The sequence below is a fragment of the Podarcis muralis genome, chromosome 6, assembly GCF_964188315.1.
Source record: "Podarcis muralis chromosome 6, rPodMur119.hap1.1, whole genome shotgun sequence".
NCBI lineage: Eukaryota > Metazoa > Chordata > Lepidosauria > Squamata > Lacertidae > Podarcis > Podarcis muralis.
In genome coordinates this window covers 20,105,287-20,125,747 of record NC_135660.1, presented here as the reverse complement: position 1 = coordinate 20,125,747, position 20,461 = coordinate 20,105,287, and the positions used below count along the sequence as shown (strand labels likewise).

Genomic DNA, 20,461 nt, shown 5'->3' with positions numbered 1-20,461 from the left:
TTATTTATTTATTTATTTATTTATTTATTTATTTATTTATTTGAAAAAAAGCTCCAGTTTCTTCCAATTCTGTGATCCTCTGATTCTGGAACTTCCTGCCTGTTGGCAGGTGCCCTGTACCTGCTGACTTCCTTTTTTGTTTTGGCAAGTTGACATATTGTTTAGGTACCTATATTTCTCTCAAATTTTGCTGATTTGCACCTGTGGTTTAATGTTGGTGGTTTTATGTATATTTGTTTGTTTTTTCCATTGCATTGAGTTTTTAGCTGTTGTTTTATCTACACCTTTATCATACTTAAAGAGTTCTTTAATTGAGCAGTTTCTAAATCTTCTAAAATAAAATAAAATGAATTCTATTTGGCAATGCCGAACACAATGAAATTATATAAATATCAGATTGGTTGAAGTCTCACTGTACCATAGATAAGGCTGCTGTCCTAACCCCACTTACCTGAGAGTAAGCCCCATTTAATTCAATGGGACCTACCTCCCAATAGACATGGTTCGGCTTGTAAGTCTAGGAAGTCTCAAGTATGCGCCTATATTATTTATGCTTTGATAAAATGGACAGTCCTTTGCATTGCATAGCTAGCAAAACAGACATACTTCTATTATTACATGCATTTTAATACTTGCTTTCTATATAGGTTTCTAATGGTGGTTAATAGCAATGGATTAATTATAATGGTTATAATACAGACCACAATGTGTAGTGCAAGATCATTTCCAAATGTTCTATCATCCATCTTCATTAACAGTTAAGGAAAATGCCAGGCAGATGGATTTTTAGCAGGAAAAAAGTTTGTATTTTTCCCCCTCCCAAGTAATTCTTACTATTATTATTATTTGGTTGTGTGTTTTAAGTATCATAAATCACTCAAAGACGAGCCATTTCTCTACAGCAGTCATGCTGGGGAGTGAAAGTAAGACTATATTAAAATTCCTTACATACCACATCCCTTTGGAATAATATTTATCTGTCTGAAGATACCAAGGGATATTTATTTGAAAACACAACTGCTCTGTATCTTTCTGTGATAGACAAGAATGTGATACATTAAAACATATTAATCACAGGAGGCTCCTCCTCACCCCCCAAATACAGCTTCTCCTCTGTAAATTGAGGACAATTCATTATCTCTTTTATTTGCTTGTTTATTTGGGGGACTGAGCAGGATTGCTTACTGGAAGAAAATAAAAGCTCCAAGTCAGGAAATCCTCCTTGAATTTCAATAGAACCTTCATAAAGTTGGAAAAACCGAAGCACGGAACAAAATGTTCTCATCTCTCTTCTAAGTTGAAGGGTAACACTTAAAATAATCATCCTGTGACAAACTGATCTGAAAATAAAGTCTGCCACTCTTTAAAAAAAAAAAGTTTCCAAAACTCAGACATAAGGGTCTGTGATTCCTCTGTGGTGTAGTGGTTAAGAGCGATAGACTGATAATCTGGGGAACCGGGTTCGCGTCTCCGCTCCTCCACATGCAGCTGCTGGGTGACCTTGGGCCAGTCACACTTCTCTGAAGTCTCTCAGCCCCACTCATCTCACAGAGTGTTTGTTGTGGGGGAGGAAGGGAAAGGAGAATGTTAGCCGCTTTGAGACTCCTTCGGGTAGTGATAAAACGGGATATCAAATCCAAACTCTTCTCCTTCTCCTTCTCCTTCTCCTTCTCCTTCTCCTCCTCCTGTCCCCCGCACAATTGTAAGATTATATAGGTAAAGGTAAAGGGACCCCTGACCATTAGGTCCAGTCGTGACCGACTCTCGCTTTATTGGCCGAGGGAGCTGGCGTACAGCTGGTCATGTGGCCAGCATGACTAAGCCGCTTCTGGCGAACCAGTGCAGCGCACAAAAACGCCGTTTACCTTCCTGCCAGAGCGGTACCTATTTATCTGCTTGCACTTCATGCTTTCGAACTGCTAGGTTGGCAGGAGTAAGATTATATAACAAGGCCCAAATCTGCATTCTTTTAAATACTGGGAGCAATAGATCATAGAATTGTAGAGTTGGAAGGGACCCCAAGAGTCATCTAGTCCATTCCCCTGCAATTCAGGAATCTCAGCTAAAGCATCCATACCACATTGTACCACAGGGATGGGGCCCCTGCAGCCTTGCAGATGTTTCTGGACTGCAGCATCCATCATCTCTGACCAGGGATGAACAAACCTGCCAATTTTGATTTCTCTGTGTTTCTGATTTTTGCCAACCTTAAATTTAGTTCTCTGCATTTCCCACAATAATTTGTGGTTTGTTTGTTTGTTTGTTTGTTTGTTTGTTTGTTTGATCTAAAGTAAGGTTACCAGGTGTCCCCGTTTCCCAGGGACAGTCCCCGTACAAAATCCATTGAAGTTGACAAGTGTCCCCGGATTCATTGAAAAACATCTGGTAACCTTAATCTAAAGTCCTCATGAATATCATCAGCATTTCCGTGTGAATTTCTCTTAACATACTTTAGTATGCAAAATACTAAAGTACTACTTAGTATTTTAGTACTAAAATATTCATACGTACGGACTTATGGAGAAGTGTGCATTTTGGCATGTTTCATTTCAGAAAGTTCAAATTAGCTAGGTGTGCCTTTAAATGGAAACTGAATAACATTTCTCCCCCGCCCCTATCCCTGACCTTTGGCCATGCTGGCTGCAGCTGATGAGAGCTATAGTCCAACAAGGCACAAAAGAAGGATATGTAAATCTCCAGTTAGTCTTAGAAACAGAATTGAGTGAGAGCAAAAATGTCGGGAGTTTTAGTCTAACAAAATCAGGAGGGCCACAGGTTCCCCATTCCAGTCCTACCTACACAGTTGCAAACACCTCAGGATGCAGCAGCAAATTTGGCCTGAACTGATAACACACACTTTAAAAGCAGAGGCAATGAACCTGCGGCCCAGTAGATGTTGTTGCATTGCAACTTCCTTCACCCCTGACCATTGGCCACGCTGACTGAGGCTGGCAAAACCTCTGGATGTCATCTGGAAATATCTCTTGGAGGCATGTTTTAGATACAAAAAAAAAATTAAGCTTGCTACCTCAGGACTTTAACTGCTATTTCGTACGCACAACCAGAGTGGTTAAAAACCAGAACGGGGACACTCTTCCCATTCTGTCAACATACAATTACTTCATTGGCCAGGACTTGACCTTCCTGCTCAAAGCCTGGGTCAGCAATCCATTCCAGGCACAGTTTCTTGCCTAACTTAAGCATCAGAATCCAACCAAAGACAAACAAAAAGTAGTGGAGCCTGCTGTTAGAAAGATTCATATCCTGTTCACCTTATCTACTTTATTTTCTTAACACAAGTTCACATCTCTGCCAGTGATGAATGAGGCAAATAGATTTAATAACCTACTAATGTGTCCCTATGACATTTTGCTGGGACATCTGCAGTGCTTCTTTGCTTAGTCAGGAAAGAGAGCACAAGACATTTTGCCGTCACAGGTGCTTGCATTCTACATGTCACACGCTGCATCTTAGTATTCACTGCGATTTCATAGGGGACCCTATAAAATGTCACCTGGTATGCTCAGAGTAACACATATTAGGTTTCCTCCATTTGATCCTCACAACAACCCTGCGAGGTAGGATGGTTTGACCAGGTGTGACTGGACTAAGATCACTCAGAATGTTTCATGTCAAGCAGAGACTGTACCAAATCCCTGTACCAAATCCAGCATTTGAGTACAAGAGTGGGGGAACCTATGGCACTTCAGTTATTGCTGACCTTCCATAAGCACCAACCAGCATAGCCAATGGTCAGGTATGATGAGAACTGTAGCTCAGCAATATCTAGAGGGATGCCAGACTACAGTACCCTGACTGATTCTTTGAAAGGAATCAAGAGACTTCCAAGCTGGTACTCGGGTTCTCTGCATGCATGCACACAAAAAGACACAGAGCCCTCGATAGAATGACAGAAGAGAACTGTAGTGGTACCTCAGGTTACATACGCTTCAGGTTACAGACTCCGCAAACCCGGAAATAGTGCATCAGGTTAAGAACTTTGCTTCAGGATGAGAACAGAAATCGTGCTCCGGCGGCGCGGCGGCAGCAGGAAGCCCCATTAGCTAAAGTGGTGCTTCAGGTTAAGAACAGTTTCAAGTTAAGAATAGACCTCCGGAACAAATTAAGTACTTAACCCGAGGTACCTCTGTACTGGCCTCCTCTCCACTGTGCTTCATTGCCACCATTGAACCAAGAGCCCTGGCTGCTACCATGCAAACACACCCCAGTCCCAAATTCTGAAATGCCCTGCTCGGTGTTGCAAAAACACAAGAAGAGCTCCGGTGGCTCAAACCCAATGTCCATGTGGTTCAGCATCCTGCCCTCCACCCCCACCCACAGCAGCCAGCCAGATGCCTCTGGGAAGCCCACAAGCTTGAAGGCAACTCTTTTCCTCCACTGTTGCTCTGCGGTGGTGGAACACCCACCTTGCCTGCACGAGGTCACAGTTCAACACCCTACATCAGGGGTAGGCAACCTAAAGCCCAGGAGCCGGAGCCGGCTCAATCGCCTTCTAAATCCAGCCCACAGACGGTCTGGTAATCAGCATGTTATTACATGAATAGAATGTGCCCTTATATTTAAAATGCATCTCTGGGTTATTTGTGGGGCCTGCCTGGTGTTTTTACATGAGTAGAATGTGTCCTTTTATTTAAAATGCATCTCTGGGTTATTTGTGGGGCATAGGAATTTGTTCATTTCCCCCCCCCCCAAAAAAAAATTATAGTCTGGTCCCCCACATGGTCTGAGGGACAGTGGACCAGCCCACGGCTGAAAAAGGTTGCTGACCCCTGCCCTACACGTTCAGGCTGGACTGGGGAAAGCTGCGGTCTGATACCCTGGAGAGTCCTGTGGTGTGACTCACTGCAAGGGAGCTTCCTGTGTTCCATAATACTAGCAACTGTACTCAGTAGTGCAGAGTTTCTGATACAGCAGTGCCATAATTGCAAGATGTTGCATCAACTACCCATCTGAGGTTGGGGGGGGAAGGACAAGGTGTCAGCTGCAGGCACTGAAATGCATTGTTGCTGCTGCTGAATAATGGAGCTTGAAAGAATTGTCGCGACTCTGACATACAAAGGACGTTTCTTGATTAACAGAGACCCCTTTCTTCTTAAACTGAGTATCGGATGCATCATCTTTCATGAGGCTGTTAATTTTCCAAGTGGGGGGGGGAGGGGGCCCTGTCACTGGTTATGTCATCCTCCACGACAGAACAAAAACTATCTTCCAGAACAAAAACCTATTGTTTCCCACGGCATCTCTATGGGTCAAAGAAAAAGATGCTATTTGAATAATGAAATTGTGGGGTGGGGAATGATTTGAGTCCACTTATCTTCCCGAACAGTGTTAACATTATCCAAAGTTCTGGATATAAATTGTTTTTTTTATATATAGAATACAGTAGCTCACTTCAAAGAGAGTAACTGATTTATGAACAATTTGCAAAATGCAACCTTGTGTCTTGAGTATTAACAGCTACCCTGGGTGCTTTGGTTTTCATTATGCTGATGTGCTGGAAACACTACAGATGCAAAAGTACAATTATTTTACAACATCAAGGACCATCTCTCTTCAAGCAAGGCATTTTTACTTTCAAATTGATTCAACACTTCACTGTAATTCCTTTATTTTCACCATCAAGCTCCACACTGAATAGGCACAGTATTTATGTTGCAAAACTCGTTTAAATCATTGTCCTTTGGAGAGAAAGAAAATCCCAGCCCTGTCTCATTTGCCCCCTCTCCCTACCCTTGTACACCACTTGCATGCTGAACTGTAAAGTTTAGGATGTTTAGAAAGTTTGTACGAGTTTTAATTTGTCTTAGTCCATTCTATTACGGTTTTAACTTCCTTATGCTTTAAATTACGGTTGTGAATATTTTAGCGATAATTGTATTGTTTTATCCTTTCTGGAAACCGCTTTGAGGTTTGTTCTGTAATCCAGCAGTACATACATTTTATGAAATAAGTCAGTCAGTCAGTAAGAAGTAAGGAAGTAAATAAATGAGTTTTTCAAGAGGTCAAGGGAGCTATTCAGCTAAAGCACCTGCAGCCCTTTAGATGTTGCTGAGCTGCAACTCCCATCATCCCTGGCCATTGGGCCATGCTGGCTTGGACTGTTGGGAATTGTAGTCCAGTAACACCCGAAGAGTCACAGTGCTGAGCAAGATAAGGTGTTGTGTAAGCAATAGATGGGCAGCAGCTGATCAGCTTTGTAGAGTTCATTCTTCCTCACCCCCTTCCCGCATGTCAGCAGGGCCCCAATCCTGAGCACGCGTGCATCTTGTTTCCTCCTCCAAAGTCGTACTAAGAGATGAGAGGCTCTGTTCTACCAGGCAGATACTTGGCCTTTGATTCTGCCCTCTTTTGGCCCACAGATAACGGCTTAACCAGGGAGGTTTATATTGTACTCAGTTTGCATGCTTGTTTACTTTGTATGGCATGAGATGTATGGAATGGAATTCAGGAGAATGAAAGAATTTGTCTCTCTCCCTTTTTTTGGGGGGGGGGTCTAAACTTGGGACAGAAACTTGGGCAGGTGTTTTCAGAGTAGTTTGGACCACATTTGGAAGGTGTAAACCTGTGGGACAAGATGAACAAGTGTGGGTGATAGGGAAACCCACTTTCTCTGTTCTTGTACTGCTAAGAGCTAGGGATGTATTATTTTAAAGAGAAATGCAAACTGATGGCTTCCATGATTTCCCAAGTACTATGGCACTGTATAATATATTTATTTTAGCATTCAGTTATTGAGGACTTTGAGGGTTATGTTTACTATATTTTAACTTTGCATTCTAGACACAGTAAGCAGGGTTTTCTTTCTTCTTTTCATTTTTTCATCTGCTATGAGTCTAGGAACAGAACACTGAGAAATAAAATAACACCCTCTAAACTGCATGGCACAAATTGCAGCTAAGCTGGTTCCCAGAGCCCATAAGTGTGTGCTGATAGCCATTAATTGCTTAACATGTTATAAACAGCTACAGAGGATCATGTAATTACTAGCATAATGTTCTACAAATGATTTTTGAGCTGCAGTGTCATGAAATCGTTTGACTTTATAGGACCATAAAAGAGGCACGCGCTCAGAAGGCCTGTGCCCCTGTCTAAAACTGCTGTCCTTGGATGCTAACGTCAAGACAAATAGGAAAAGCAGCACACAAATCTGCCTTTCACTTCTCCACCTCACAGCCTCCTTTGCTTATTTATTTTCAGGCAAACTTTCTGGATCTCCCACTCAGGACCATTTTTGCCTGGGACAGGCACTGAGGTCTGAGTGCTGGTATAGCTCATGCTTTAGATTGCATTCAGAAACATCCCTTTGCTATCCAAAAAGTTCTTGTAACAATCCAATTCTAACAGCCCATAATGAACTTTGATTATTTCAAAGATAAATATCAGTATTATAAACTTTGCGAGCTCTGCCTGTTAACACACATCCTTCTCATTTCTGCAAATTAAAATTTGAAAGTGTTGCTGAAACGGAAAGATGATTAAGTCGACGCTACGGAAAGCCTTCCTTTGTAACACTGTTCTTTGAAGGCCTCAAATTTGTATTAGAGCAGGCTTCAGTGAACCAGGATATAATAAAACAGATTAGCTTTTTAACTGAGATATTATTTATAGGCTACTGGTAATTAGTTGCAATTTTTTAAAAAATTGGCTAAATCATCAAGTTAGTGCAAACTGATAATTATGTGGATGTACCTGTATTAATATACACCCTCTGGTGCAGTTGGCACTCAGTATCCCTGGAGTTATAATTCCTTCAAAGCCTACTCTTGAAAACTACAGGCGATCTAAAGACACTATCCAACACTGGCTATTAAGGGAGTCTGCGTAAAAAAAACCCCCAATATATGTTGTAGCATGGGAAACTGAGGAGTGGGTTACTTCTTTGTATTTTAATTGGTTTTTCAAAACCATGAATATATTTTTCAGAAGTGTTTAATAGCAATAATATTAATATTTAGTCCTCATATTGTACATTTCAAGTGTTCAAACCACTTCACATTGGTTTGTATGTAATGCTAAGCAATGGTTTACATACCCTCCGACATTTCTCCAATGAAAACAGGGACGTCCCATTCCATAATGATAATTTTACTATTTATACCCCACACATCTTACTGGGTTGCCCCAGCCACTCTGGGCACCTTCCAGCATATATAAAAACCACAATAAAACATTAAACGTTTAAAAAAAACCTTCCCTATACAGGATTGCCTTTAGACGGCTCAGGAGTAACTCCATACCCTCCAACATTTCTCCAATGAGAATAGGGACATCCTAAGGAAAAGTGGGGCGTTTTGGGATCAAATCAGAAACCGGGGCGGCTTCTGTAAATCAGGGACATCCCTGGAAAATAGGGACGCTTGGAGGGTCTGGGTTTAGCGTTATGTGAAGAAGCCTCTGCTCTACATTCCCACATTCCCTCTCTTCCTCTGGTGTGGCTGTGAGTGTATGAGAACCTTTTGCCGCCATTTTCAAACCACCATGCAGTCCTGAGCACATTTACCAGAGAACCGGTCTTCAGAGAACTGGTCATGGCCTGCCTTAAGGGGGATGCAGCAGCAACACTATCAGTGCAAAGATATATGTTGTGAAATTTAAAAAGTGTGTTCCGTGTTCCCAAATGCTTGTTCGGGCTACTTCCTTCTAAGTAAACAAGCACTGATATATGCTGTTAGCCATTATGCTAAACCAGCAGCTCCGTTTAGGCAGCAGCCCTATAAATATTTTCCTGAAAGTAAGTTAAAGGAGCAGTCTTAATTATGGGAAGTTAAATTAAGCCAGTGTAGAGTAGAATCATAGAATCATAGAGTTGGAATAGACCACAAGGGCCATCGAGTCCAACCCCCTGCCAAGCAGGAAACACCATCAGAGCACTCCTGACATATGGTTGTCAAGCCTCTGCTTAAAGACCTCCAGAGAAGGAGACTCCACCACACTCCTTGGCAGCAAATTCCACTGTTGAACAGCTCTTACTGTCAGGAAGTTCTTCCTAATGTTTAGGTGGAATCTTCTTTCTTGTAGTTTGGATCCATTGCTCCGTGTCCGCTTCTCTGGAGCAGCAGAAAACAACCTTTCTCCCTCCTCTATGTGACATCCTTTTATATATTTGAACATGGCTATCATATCACCCCTTAACCTCCTCTTCTCCAGGCTAAACATGCCCAGCTCCCTTAGCCGTTCCTCATAAGGCATCGTTTCCAGGCCTTTGACCATTTTGGTTGCCCTCCTCTGGACACGTTCCAGTTTGTCAATGTCCTTCTTGAACTGTGGTGCCCAGAACTGGACACAGTACTCCAGGTGAGGTCTGACCAGAGCAGAATACAGTGGCACTATTACTTCCCTTGATCTAGATGCTATACTCCTATTGATGCAGCCCAGAATTGCATTGGCTTTTTTAGCTGCCGCGTCACACTGTTGGATCATGTCAAGTTTGTGGTCAACCAAGACTCCTAGATCCTTTTCACATGTACTGCTCTCAAGCCAGGTGTCACCCATCTTGTATTTGTGCCTCTCATTTTTTTTTGCCCAAGTGCAATACTTTACACCAGATCCAAACTGTGTTCATGAGTGGGGCTAAAGAAGTGCAAAGCAGAAGCTGTCTCTGATGGACTTGTCAGAAAGTATCAGCTGTATTTCCAGGATGTGGTGCACCATTCAGCTATAAATATTTATAGCCAATATTTTGATGGTTGGTATAGTCAAGATGCAAGTCTGGCAACCATTTAAGATTTTTTTAAAAAAAATAATAATAAGTTTATTTTTGGGTTTTCTGATTTACAAACAACCACAAAGAGAGCCAATAAGACAATATCCATAATTCCCCTTCGACTTCTTTCCTCCCCTTTTGTGGGTCCTTATGTTAACTTTTTCTCCTGCATCTTCTCTGTTAATCCAATTCTATTAAATCTTCAATAAAACCATAGTCCAACTTTTAACTACAAGAATCATTCCAATCCTACCAACAATTTTAATTGTTTACAGTGTTGTTGTTTTTAATAAATTATATATTTTCCCCATTCCTTATTGAAATTTTGGTCTTCCTGATTCCTAATTCTTCTGGTCAGTTTTGCCATTTCTGCATAGTCCATCAGTTTAATCTGCCATTCTTCCCTGGTAGGGACTGTACCTTCTTTCCCTCTCTGAGCTAATAGTGTCCGGGCAGCAGTAGTCACGTACAGAAATAGTCTCTTCTGGTCACTTGGAATTTTGACACCTACAATTCCTAAAAGAAAAGCTTTTGGTTTCTTAGAAAAGGTTATTTTAAAGATTTCCCCCCGATTCATTATATATCATCTCCTAAAATTCTTTTACTACTTTCCTCAATTCATTATATATCATCTCCTAAAATTCTTTTACTACCACCACATATGATAGAAGGTACCCTCTTTCTCTTTACCTTTCCAGCATACATCTGATTTTGCTTTATATGTTTTAGCTAACCATTTAAGATATAACTAGTTGGTTTGTTGCTTTTGAAGATGCTAATCTATATCTTTCCACTATTTAAGTTGGGCATGGGCTGAAGGTACAGGATATGGCAACTTTGCAAAAGCCAGGCAAATCTAGTTCTGGCCAATGCCTAGATAGGGGAATCACCTGGGAAATTTACCTATACACCCCCTTCATTTCCCTGATTGGAAAAAGGCAGGATACACATAAAATAAATCGAGTACACTTATTTTTGAAGCAAACAATGCTGTGGGGACGCGGGTGGCGCTGTGGGTAAAACCTCAGCGCCTAGGACTTGCCGATCGCATGGTCAGCGGTTCAAATCCCCGCGGCGGGGTGCACTCCCGTCGTTCGGTCCCAGTGCCTGCCAACCTAGCAGTTCGAAAGCACCCCCGGGGGCAAGTAGATAAATAGGGACTGCTTACCAGCGGGAAGGTAAACAGCGTTCCGTGTGCTGCGTTGGCTCACCAGATGCAGCTTGTCACGCTGGCCACGTGACCCGGAAGTGTCTGCGGACAGCGCTGGCTCCCGGCCTATAGAGTGAAATGAGCACACAACCCTAGAGTCTGGCAAGACTGGCCCGTACGGGCAGGGGTACCTTTACCTTTAGATGTCCCCATCTGAGTACAAAATGCTGCTATTTAACAAGAAGAAGAAGAAGAAGAAGAAGAAGAAGAAGAAGAAGAAGAAGAAGAAGAAGAAGTAGTTTATTATTTATACCCTGCCCAATTATGTCTGTGCATACTGAGGTTTTAAATTCCAAGCAAAACATTATTACTATTTGGGAGCAACATTTTTATGTCAGTACAGTGGTACCTCGTTTTACAAACTTAATCCTTTCTGGAAGTCCATTCTTAAACCAAAACTGTTCTTAAACTGAGGCACCCTTTCCCTAATGAGGCTTCCTGCTGCCGGTGCCCTTCCACCATTTGGATTCCATTCTCAGACCGAGGTAAAGTTTGCAAACCAAGACACTATTTCTGATTTTGCAGAGTTCTTAAACCAAATCATTCGTAAACAGGACTGTTCTTAAACCGAGGTACCACTGTATACTGAAAAACATACTTTTTTTTTTTAAGTACATTTTGATGCTAAGGTTGTGCATTGCATTGACCATCATGGTCTATAGAAGCTGTATTGCATTTCTGTTGCTTACCATGACCTCCTCTTACGTTGTGAAAATAGTCTAGTGACTACTAGCTACCGTAGTTTCTGATGGAGATCAAAGTGTTAGGTTTTATCTGTACGCTCCTGAATGTTACAAGTTTGTCTACCTGCTGGGACTTGTTTCTGAGTTATACAGCTGTTTTGTGAATCAACAAAGATGTCTTTGGTGCGACTTGTCTTGATTTATAAGAAGTCTGAATCTGTTGACCTTCTGGGCATGTTGCAGAGCTCATCTATTTCCTCAGGCTGTTTTGCAAGGAAGGAGGGATTGTGGAGAGGGGAAGAACTTTGGCTTCATTGTGAGAATATATGAATGTGACATTTTTTTTCCCCCTTCCTGGGATTTTATTTATTTATTTATCCACTGTTATCGTTATTTTGGAAGAGGTTGGAATGCTTCCCCTGTATTGACTTGTTTGAAGTGCTTTATTCTTATGAGTGCCAGGTTATATGGTGGCATTTTTCTTATGCTATGGATTTACTTTAAAAAAAATAAATAAAAAACCTGGCAGGATGCCTAGAGTTCTGGCTAGGTGTGTTAAAAATTGATTTGTATATTTAAAAACAACCTTCGCAGGCTACTTTTTTTCCATTTATCTTTGCAATGAGGAGCTAACACCCGTGAAGCATAGAGGGCTTTCTGTGGCTTGCTAAAAATCTTGACCAAGGGAGCGCAAAAATAATTTGGCATTTTTACTAAAATGTACAAACCCTGGACTTTATTGTATTATGAAAAACGCTAATAAAAAAAATCAACATGAAAAAAATAAAATATAATGTAATGGGAGGAAGCCCTACTGAACTGGAGGCTTACTTCTATGTAGAAGACTCCGGTCCATTTGTTCAAGAGAAACCCCATTGAATTCAATGGAACTGCTTTGGAATAGATGTTCAAGCTGAAGGTTTAAGCAAACTTAGCTGGAGATCCACTACATCCTAAAGCGGCTCATTCCAGTAGATCTTGCTATAGGATTGCTCCATCATTTCTGAGTAAATGTGCCTTAGATTGTGCTGTAAATTATTTTAGAAACTCAGATGAACAGCCATTGTGCTGAGGTTGCAGCTCTCAGAGGAAGCTTAAAAGTCTTGCTAGGAGGGGACACTTTTACCCCTCATGTCCGTTCTGCCCGGACGCTGAGGTCCAGCGCCAAGGGCCTTCTGACGGTTCCCTCATTGCGAGAAACAAAGCTACAGGGAACCAGGCAGAGGGCCTTCTCGGTAGTGGCGCCCGCCCTGTGGAACACCCTCCCATCAGATGTCAAAGAGATAAACAACTACAGTGGTACCTCGGGTTACATACACTTCAGGTTACATACACTTCAGGTTACAGACTCCGTTAACCCAGAAATAGTACCTCAGGTTAAGAACTTTGCTTCGGGATGAGAACATAAATCGTGCAGCAGCGGCACAGCAGCAGCAGGAGGCCCCATTAGCTAAAGTGGTGTTTCAGGTTAAGAACAGTTTCAGGTTAAGAACGGACCTCCGGAACGAATTAAGTACTTAACCCAAGATGCAGGTGGCACTGTGGTCTAAACCACAGAGCCTAGGACTTGCTGATCTGAAGGTCGGCGGTTTGAATCCCCGTGACGGGGTGAGCTCCTGTTGCTAGGTCCCTGCTCCTGCCAACCTAGCAGTTTGAAAGCACGTCAAAGTGCAAGTAGATAAAGAGGTACCACTCCGGCAGGAAGGTAAACGGCATTTCCTTGCGCTGCTCTGGTTCGCCAGAAGCGGCTTAGTCATGCTGGCCACATGACCTGGAAGCTGTACGCCGGCTCCCTCGGCCAATAAAGCGAGGTGAGCACCGCAACCCCAGAGTCAGCCACGACTGGACCTAATGGTCAGGGGTCCCTTTACCTTTACCACTGTACCTGACATTTAGGAGACATCTGAAGGCAGCCCTGTTCAAGGAAGTTTTTAATGTGTGACATTTTAATGTATTTTTAATTTTTGTTGGAAGCCGCCCAGAGTGGCTGGGGAAACCCAGCCAGATGGGCAGGGTACAAATAATAAATTATTATTATTATTATATCATCATCATGTGGAAACAAGCACCCAATTAATCTCAATCCACCATTCGCTCAAGAGTGGGAAATGGAACAAGGGTCCGGCTTCTCAGCCTCTTTTACATGTTGCAGCCCAATGGGTCATGTGTGTCCCGTCCCCCCCACGGCCACCCCACTCAAACCCCAATCCATGAAGGTGCCGTGGAGGCTGGTGGTACCACGTGCCATCTGGCAGTAGTAGAGGCTCTGCTGCACCACTTTTCAAATTCAAACTCATGCTTCCCCTGCGAAGTGGCAACCTCTCCCTCCCCTCCAATAAACCCCTGCTGCTTTTACATGTGCGAAGGAGGAGACATAACTGCGCGGCGCCCCCTGAAAAGAATTCGGGAAGAGGTTGCTCAGCTCCTCCCGGGGCCACGCTTTTGGCTCCTTTTCGGCCACCAGGATCTCTCCGGCTGTACCGTAGGGGGCGGTGTGGGGCCGGCATTGTCTCATTCACTCCCCCCCTCCAGTTTTGCGCCGGCTGCGTGGGGCTCCCAGACTCCCTCCTCTCCCCCCCCCCCCTTCCCTCGCGCTACCGGCGTAGCTCGCGCTCTGTATTCGCAAGTGGGCGCGCGAGGGAGCCGGGAACTTTCCGGAGCCGTCGCAGCCGGGCAAGGAGGGACTCCCGGCCGGTGCTGGAGAGGAAACTGTTGGCGGCGGCGGCGACGCCTGAGCTCTCCAGGCGGAGCGCTGCCGGTGCTGCTGCTGCGCGCCCCCTTCCTCCTCGTTAGGTGGGGCTCAAGAGGGACCGCCCCTGCTTGGGAGACCTCTCCCTGCCCTCTCCTCGCAAAGCGGATGCCCTGCCTAGGTGGGGTGGGAAACTTCGGGGAAGTGCCGGAGATCCCCCCTCCCCACCCCTTGGCTTCTCTCCCCCCCCCTCCCCAAGACTCCCTTCCTTCGCCCGCTTTTCCCTTTAAGAGTCTGGCAGCATCTGGAGAGAGGGAAAGCGGCTGTCTGGTTCTTTCTGTGCCTGGCGGGGATGTTCTTCCAACAGCAGCAGCAGCCAAGGAAGGAAAGGAGAGCTAGGCTATAGGTCTTTTTCTAACGCTCCCTCTTTCTCTGTCCTCTAGGATGGCATGGATCTCGGCAGCGACCCTTGCAGCAGCCGCTCCAGCTCGGAATCGAGTTCCAGCAAAGTGACCCCTTGCTCGGAATGCAAATCTTCCCCCTCGCCCACCAGCCTGGACTTGGCTGCTTTGGAGGACTCGGAGGAGGAAGACGAGGAAGAGGAGGAGGAGGAGGAAGAGGAAGAGGGGGAGGAGGACTTCCAGGTGTACCAGAGGAAGGTGACTGATGCGTGGGCGGAGGACAGGGACGATGCCCGCCGCTGTGCCCGAACCGCCCCTGCCAGGAGGAGTTTAGCGCAAGAGCTGGAGGAGGCGAGGAGCGCCCGCCTCGCCCTCCCCACCACCACCGCCACCGCCACCCCTGCTATGCCACCCCCGGCTCCCCACGGCCACCCGGCTCCTCAGCATCCCCAGCGCCAGCACCGCCAGCCGCACCACCCGCTGGACCTCCGGCACAATGCCAACGTGGTGCCCTCTAGCCGCAGGACTGGGCACAAAGGGGGCGGGGGCGGCGGCTACGGCAAAGCCCCCCGCCTCCAGAAAGGGCAGCCCGGGGGCGGCATGGGCAGGCTGAGCAACGGGGGCTCGCTGGTAGCCTTCCACCCCTTGGAGAACTCCTTGGGGGGAGGAGGAGGAGGAGGGGGCACGGCTTGGCAAGAGCAGGAGCCCCCGCTGCCCACCATGGACTGGGAAGCCCTGGAGAAGCACCTGGCGGGGCTGCAGTTCCAGGAGCAGGAGATCCGGAGCCAGAAGAGCAACTACACTTCCGTAAGTTGGAGCCCCCCCCCCGTCTCCTTATATCTTCCCGGCTCTGGAGAATGGCAAGGGAAGTGTTAATTTCAATGGGAATTATTAGTTAGGTCGAGCAGGCGGTGAGTCACTTCCCTCGCTGGGAGAGGGATGGATTTGGCTTTTTCCCCTCTTTCCCATAGAAGGCAATTTGCAGACAGTTGCTGCAAAAGGGACAGCTGTGGCTCTCCTGGGTTTGGGATGCATGTCCTGGCCCCCTCCTCCCAAATATGTCACCACCGGTGCTTGTAGAGAAGCTGCATGATGTGTGTGTTGCGCATGAGAGAGAGACCAGCTTTCTTACTCAGCTATTTTATTTTAGAAGAAGGGCTTGGAATTGCCTCTTGCCTCTTTGTTACAGCAAGGGAAGGAGTTGCTTGAGTCTCTGACCTGACCTGGCCGAGAGAGGATTTAAGGAATAGGAAGGAGTTAGGCAGGTGACCCTCTGTGTGGCAAAGGGGGGGGGGCTTGGTGCTACTTCCTGTTTCTTATCAGAAGGACACCTGGCTGCATTCGGAGACTGCCAGACAGTGTGGGTGGCATCCAGAGAGAAGGAGAGGAACGAAGAAAAAAAAGGGGGGGTGGAACATAAGGAGGTGGAACCCTTGCCAAGCTGGTACATGTCCCAGTGTGGATTTGCCCCAGTGAGAAGGGTTTGTACTATTTAGATGCATTGTTGTTCTTTCGTTTCCTATGCTGCCTTTCAGATAGCAGTAAGTTGCAGTTATTTGTGGTATTGGCTGGTTGTTGTTTTCCCCCCTTTAAGTGCACCTTGGCCTATTAAGGATGCTTTGCTGAGTCTAGCTAATGAATATGCTAACATCACAATATGCCTTGGGGTGTGACTTGAGAATCCATAGCCTTCTGGAAATTGGGTGCATTGCTCTTTGACTTTAGGGCATGGGCATAAGTAACTTCAGGGTTATTGGGAGGGGACAGGGGGGTTGCATCGTAATTGTCTGCTTTCAGTAAGAGGGGGGCACTAAAGAGGGGGCTGCCTTCCTTTTCCCTTAATATAATGGAACTGCTGGGAAAGATCCCCCCCCTCACTGCTCTTAATAGCTGCTACATGCTTGTCCTTTTTCTGGATACCCTGTGTATTTCTTTTAATTAGATGGGGGGAAGGGAGAAAATAATATCTACTAGATTCCAGGGGAGAAAACATGTCCTTTTGAGCTCCTGTGTTGTATTTTAAAACCTTTTTTAAAAAAGCAGATCGAGTATAAAGTCAAATCATGCAGCTGTATATATTTGCATTTGCCACTGTAATGATAAATACTGCGAGGTTTCGATTCAGCAGTGCTGATGACACTGCATTTTAAGTACCTTGTAGTTTTGGAGATTGCATGCGCTTTGAGGGAGACTGTTTTGCCTGCAGAGAGAACTGCAGGACTCAAATGTCTTGCTTTGTTTGCTGCTGGGACAAGATTTTCCTATGTTGTTCTGCAAACAGACTACTTCCAACCAACCAAAAATATTATTCAGATTTGGAGGCTTGGGAAGCCTTTTGGACAGATGCCATGTGGCCTGATCTGGAGTGGTTGATTTGGTGTTTGATTCCCCCCCCCCCCCCTTCAGCCAGTCTTTAAGATAAGCAGGTGCTTGATAATGAATTGGAAGGGAGGAATGTATAAATTCATATTGGCAGCTATCCTGACTTCAAATTTGAGTATCCTGAGTCAGAATTGGATGGATATCCTGATTCAGGGTTCCATCAGCAAAAAGGCCCCACATTATCTGTCTAGAAGCATCAATTTGTTGTCATTTTTATAGAATCCCTGCGTGTGAACACATTCACTAAAAGGTATCAGTTTGAGGCTTGTGTTGTAAGGGAGCCTGTGTTAAAAGGGAGGTGCTAAACAAGTGGGGGGGGGGGACAAGTCAGGATAAATCTTTGAAAGAGAAGCTCCATGAAATACCCAGCAAGGTTTAACACCCCAATTATATTGTCTTCTCCTGACCTAACTTCCAAGTTTAACTGTGCTTGGTGCTGGCTAATTCAGAAGTTCAGAAAGTGTTAGGGTGCAGGCAACTATAGATTTCATGTCGGTGAATTATTCTTTGAAAGCACTCCCCTCTCTGGCCCCCAAACTGGAGGTATTGTGGAAAAAATTAAGTACCTCCAGAGGCAGGCTAGACCAGGGTGGTCCAACACATGCGGCCTTTTTAGTGGCCCTCAGCTACAATTGACACCCCCCCCACAGCCCTCATGCTGCCCATGAGTGTAGCCCATCCCAAAATTATTGGAAAGCATTGAAAGTACTTAATTAATTGAGGTTCTGCCGCCCCCCCCCAGCAGATGCCTACCCCCCTATGAAAGCTTGCTCCCCGCAATGGGGGTATTTTTACCCATGATTTCCCCAAGAAAATGCAACAACTTTGGTGGGCGATCTCCTAAAAGAAGCTCAACAACTTTGGCTGCCCCCCCCCACAAAAATCCTGGTTACGCCCATGAGCTGCCTTCAGGTAAGCAAGGCACTGGGCTTTGGGAAGGAGGAGTGAGGGCTCTGACAGGGTCCTAGAGTTCTCTCCTCTCCTTGCCGAAGCCTATTTAGCACTTTTCCAGCTTTGGGAAGATGGTGGAAGAGCTCTAGGACCCAGCCAGAGCCTTATGCCTCCTTTGCAAAGCCATCTCCTCATGAGGGCTGGGGGGATGTCAAATTTTGGCCTCATGTCCCCCCTCCGCACAAGGCAGTGTGCCCCATGGGTTCTGTGTGGAAGTACTCTTGTGGCCCACTTGGTATGAGGACCCCTTGACTTAGACTTGTAGAAGTCAGGAGTGGGCAATATTTTGAGAGCTACATTGCCTCAGGGTAGGACTGTATGTTGATTGTGAGCAGGGCCCAAACCAGCAGTGAGTGGAGCTACTCCTTTCCCCCTCTCTCTTTCTGCCACCTCAATTTGCCTCTCCCCTTCCTCCCCTCCAGGAGATTGCCAGGGTAGGAGAGATCACCCTTGCCTTAGGTCTGAAGTGATTACTTTTGAAAGTAAGCCAAAGGGGACATAAAATTTGGGCAAGGGCAAGTCAGCCCTAGGGTTGTGGGTCGCCACCCCCTCTCTGTGGTCATGCTGCACTTTTTATCATAAAAACCCTTTTTATACTGTCACCTTTAATGTGGTAGAATTGGGGTCAGTTCCTAGCCCCGAAACTAGAATATTCAAAGGTTCATTTGCACATGCAAAATTAAGGCATGGCTTCTTATCACTCAGTGAGAAAGTGTGAGATTCCCCTGTTGAAAAGCTTCAGTGGGAGCGATAGGAAAGTGCCATCTGAGGTAGATCTTCTGTGATAGTCATTGAGACATGCAATTTCTTGCCTGATGTTGGAAGCACCAAGGATAAATATGCACATGTAAACTCACTTGTACAGCACTTCTGGAAGATGCTCGGCCTTTGAGATTGCAGGGGAAGGGATTCAGTAACTTTTGAGGTAGCCTTTAATTGCCTCAAGAACAGCCGCCTTGCGTACACACCTTATTGAGATTCAAGATAGCACCTGACACTCTGCTTTCCATCTTCTCTTTACATGAGATCAGATGTAAAGAGACAAGGCCTTTTCGTTGGTAGGGCCAAAATGGCCTAGTTTGATGGGAGAAAGATGTGGTTCCTGGCAATCCCGAAATCACTGTATTGAGAGAATGTGATGGTATGCAGCTGGTTTTAGAATGTTTTAATTTTATTGTTATTGTTGCGTTGGCTGCCTTGGGCTCCTTTAGGAAGGAAGGGCAGGATGTAAATTGAAATAATAACAGTACCCTTCCTGTGGAAATCTGTTGGGCTTCCTCTGTTCTCACATATCTCCTTCCTGATAGCTCAGCTGGTTAGAGCGTGGTGCTCAAAACACCAAGGTTGCAGGTTTGATCCCCATTCTCCCATATGGAACAGCTGCATATTCCTGCATTGCAGGGGATTGCGCTAGAATAGATCAACCAACTCTACAATTCTGTTATTCTTATTTCAGCTAGTTGATTATTTGCTTTTATTAATGTTCATGGATTGTTACGCAAAAGGTGAAATCCTGTGCATGTCTGCTCAGAACTAAACCAAGCTGAATTTGGTAGGAGTTACTCCTGGCAAAGACTGTAATCCTAACCCCATTTATTTAGGAATAAACCCCCTTTCCAAGAAGGATTATGTTCTTCAGAATAAGGCCAAAGGTCCATCTAGGCCACCTTCCTGTTCTCACAGTGGCTGTCCAGATGTCTATGGAAAACCCAGAAGCAGAATCTGAGTGCAACAGCCTTCTATTAAGTCTTCTACTTGGGATGCCCTGCGATTGGTGTTTAGAGGCACATTGCCTCTGTCGGTAGAGGCAGAATATAGCCATTGTGGCTAGTAGCAATTGACCCACCATGAATTAGCTTAATCCTCCTTTAAACCAATCCATGTTAGTGGCTTTCACTACACCTTATGACAACGAACTCCACAGTTTAACTGTGCACTGTGTGAAGAGGTGTTTTGTTTTGTCTGCCCTGAATCTTTCTTGGGGGGATTAACACATAGAATCATGGGATTGTAGAGTTGCAATGCAGGAATCTCAGCTAAAGCACCCATGACAGATGGCCATCCAACCTTCAAGGAAGGAGAGTCCACAACCTCCTGAGGGAGACTTCTCCATTGACTCACCGCTCCACATTTCACATCAAACTGATGAAACCTGCATGAAGCCCATGGGCGTAGTGGGCGTGGGGGGTTCGGATGGCACACAAGGAAGTCTCTGGGAACTGTGTTCTGGCTTAGTGCACAGAGTGAGGTGGGTGGGTGAGATGACACATGCCTTTGATGCTATCTCACTTACCACAGCCTGAAGCTCTGTTGCACATCTTGGGTTGGCTGCTCCTGGAGAAGAGAGTTAGACTTGACCCTTGGTTTGGTTGAGCGTATTATTATTATTATTATTATTGGCATCCATCTGTCTTGGGAGAC

At 45.2% G+C, this 20,461-nt stretch overlaps 1 protein-coding gene across 5 annotated transcripts in view; it reads left to right on the top strand.

Annotated features, from left to right (window-relative positions):
• SCHIP1 (schwannomin interacting protein 1) overlaps positions 1–20,461 on the top strand; it is a 133,113-nt gene that overhangs the window by 29,353 nt on the left and 83,299 nt on the right. For 2 of the 5 annotated variants that reach the window (XM_077929824.1, XM_028731415.2), the window contains one exon: positions 14,750–15,514. In XM_077929824.1, coding sequence (XP_077785950.1) covers positions 14,750–15,514 — 765 coding nt within the window. Of the gene's footprint in view, positions 1–14,255; positions 14,488–14,749; positions 15,515–16,140; positions 16,189–20,461 lie in introns of those variants that run through there. The other 3 variants (XM_077929825.1, XM_077929826.1, XM_077929828.1) reach the window with 3 other exon arrangements.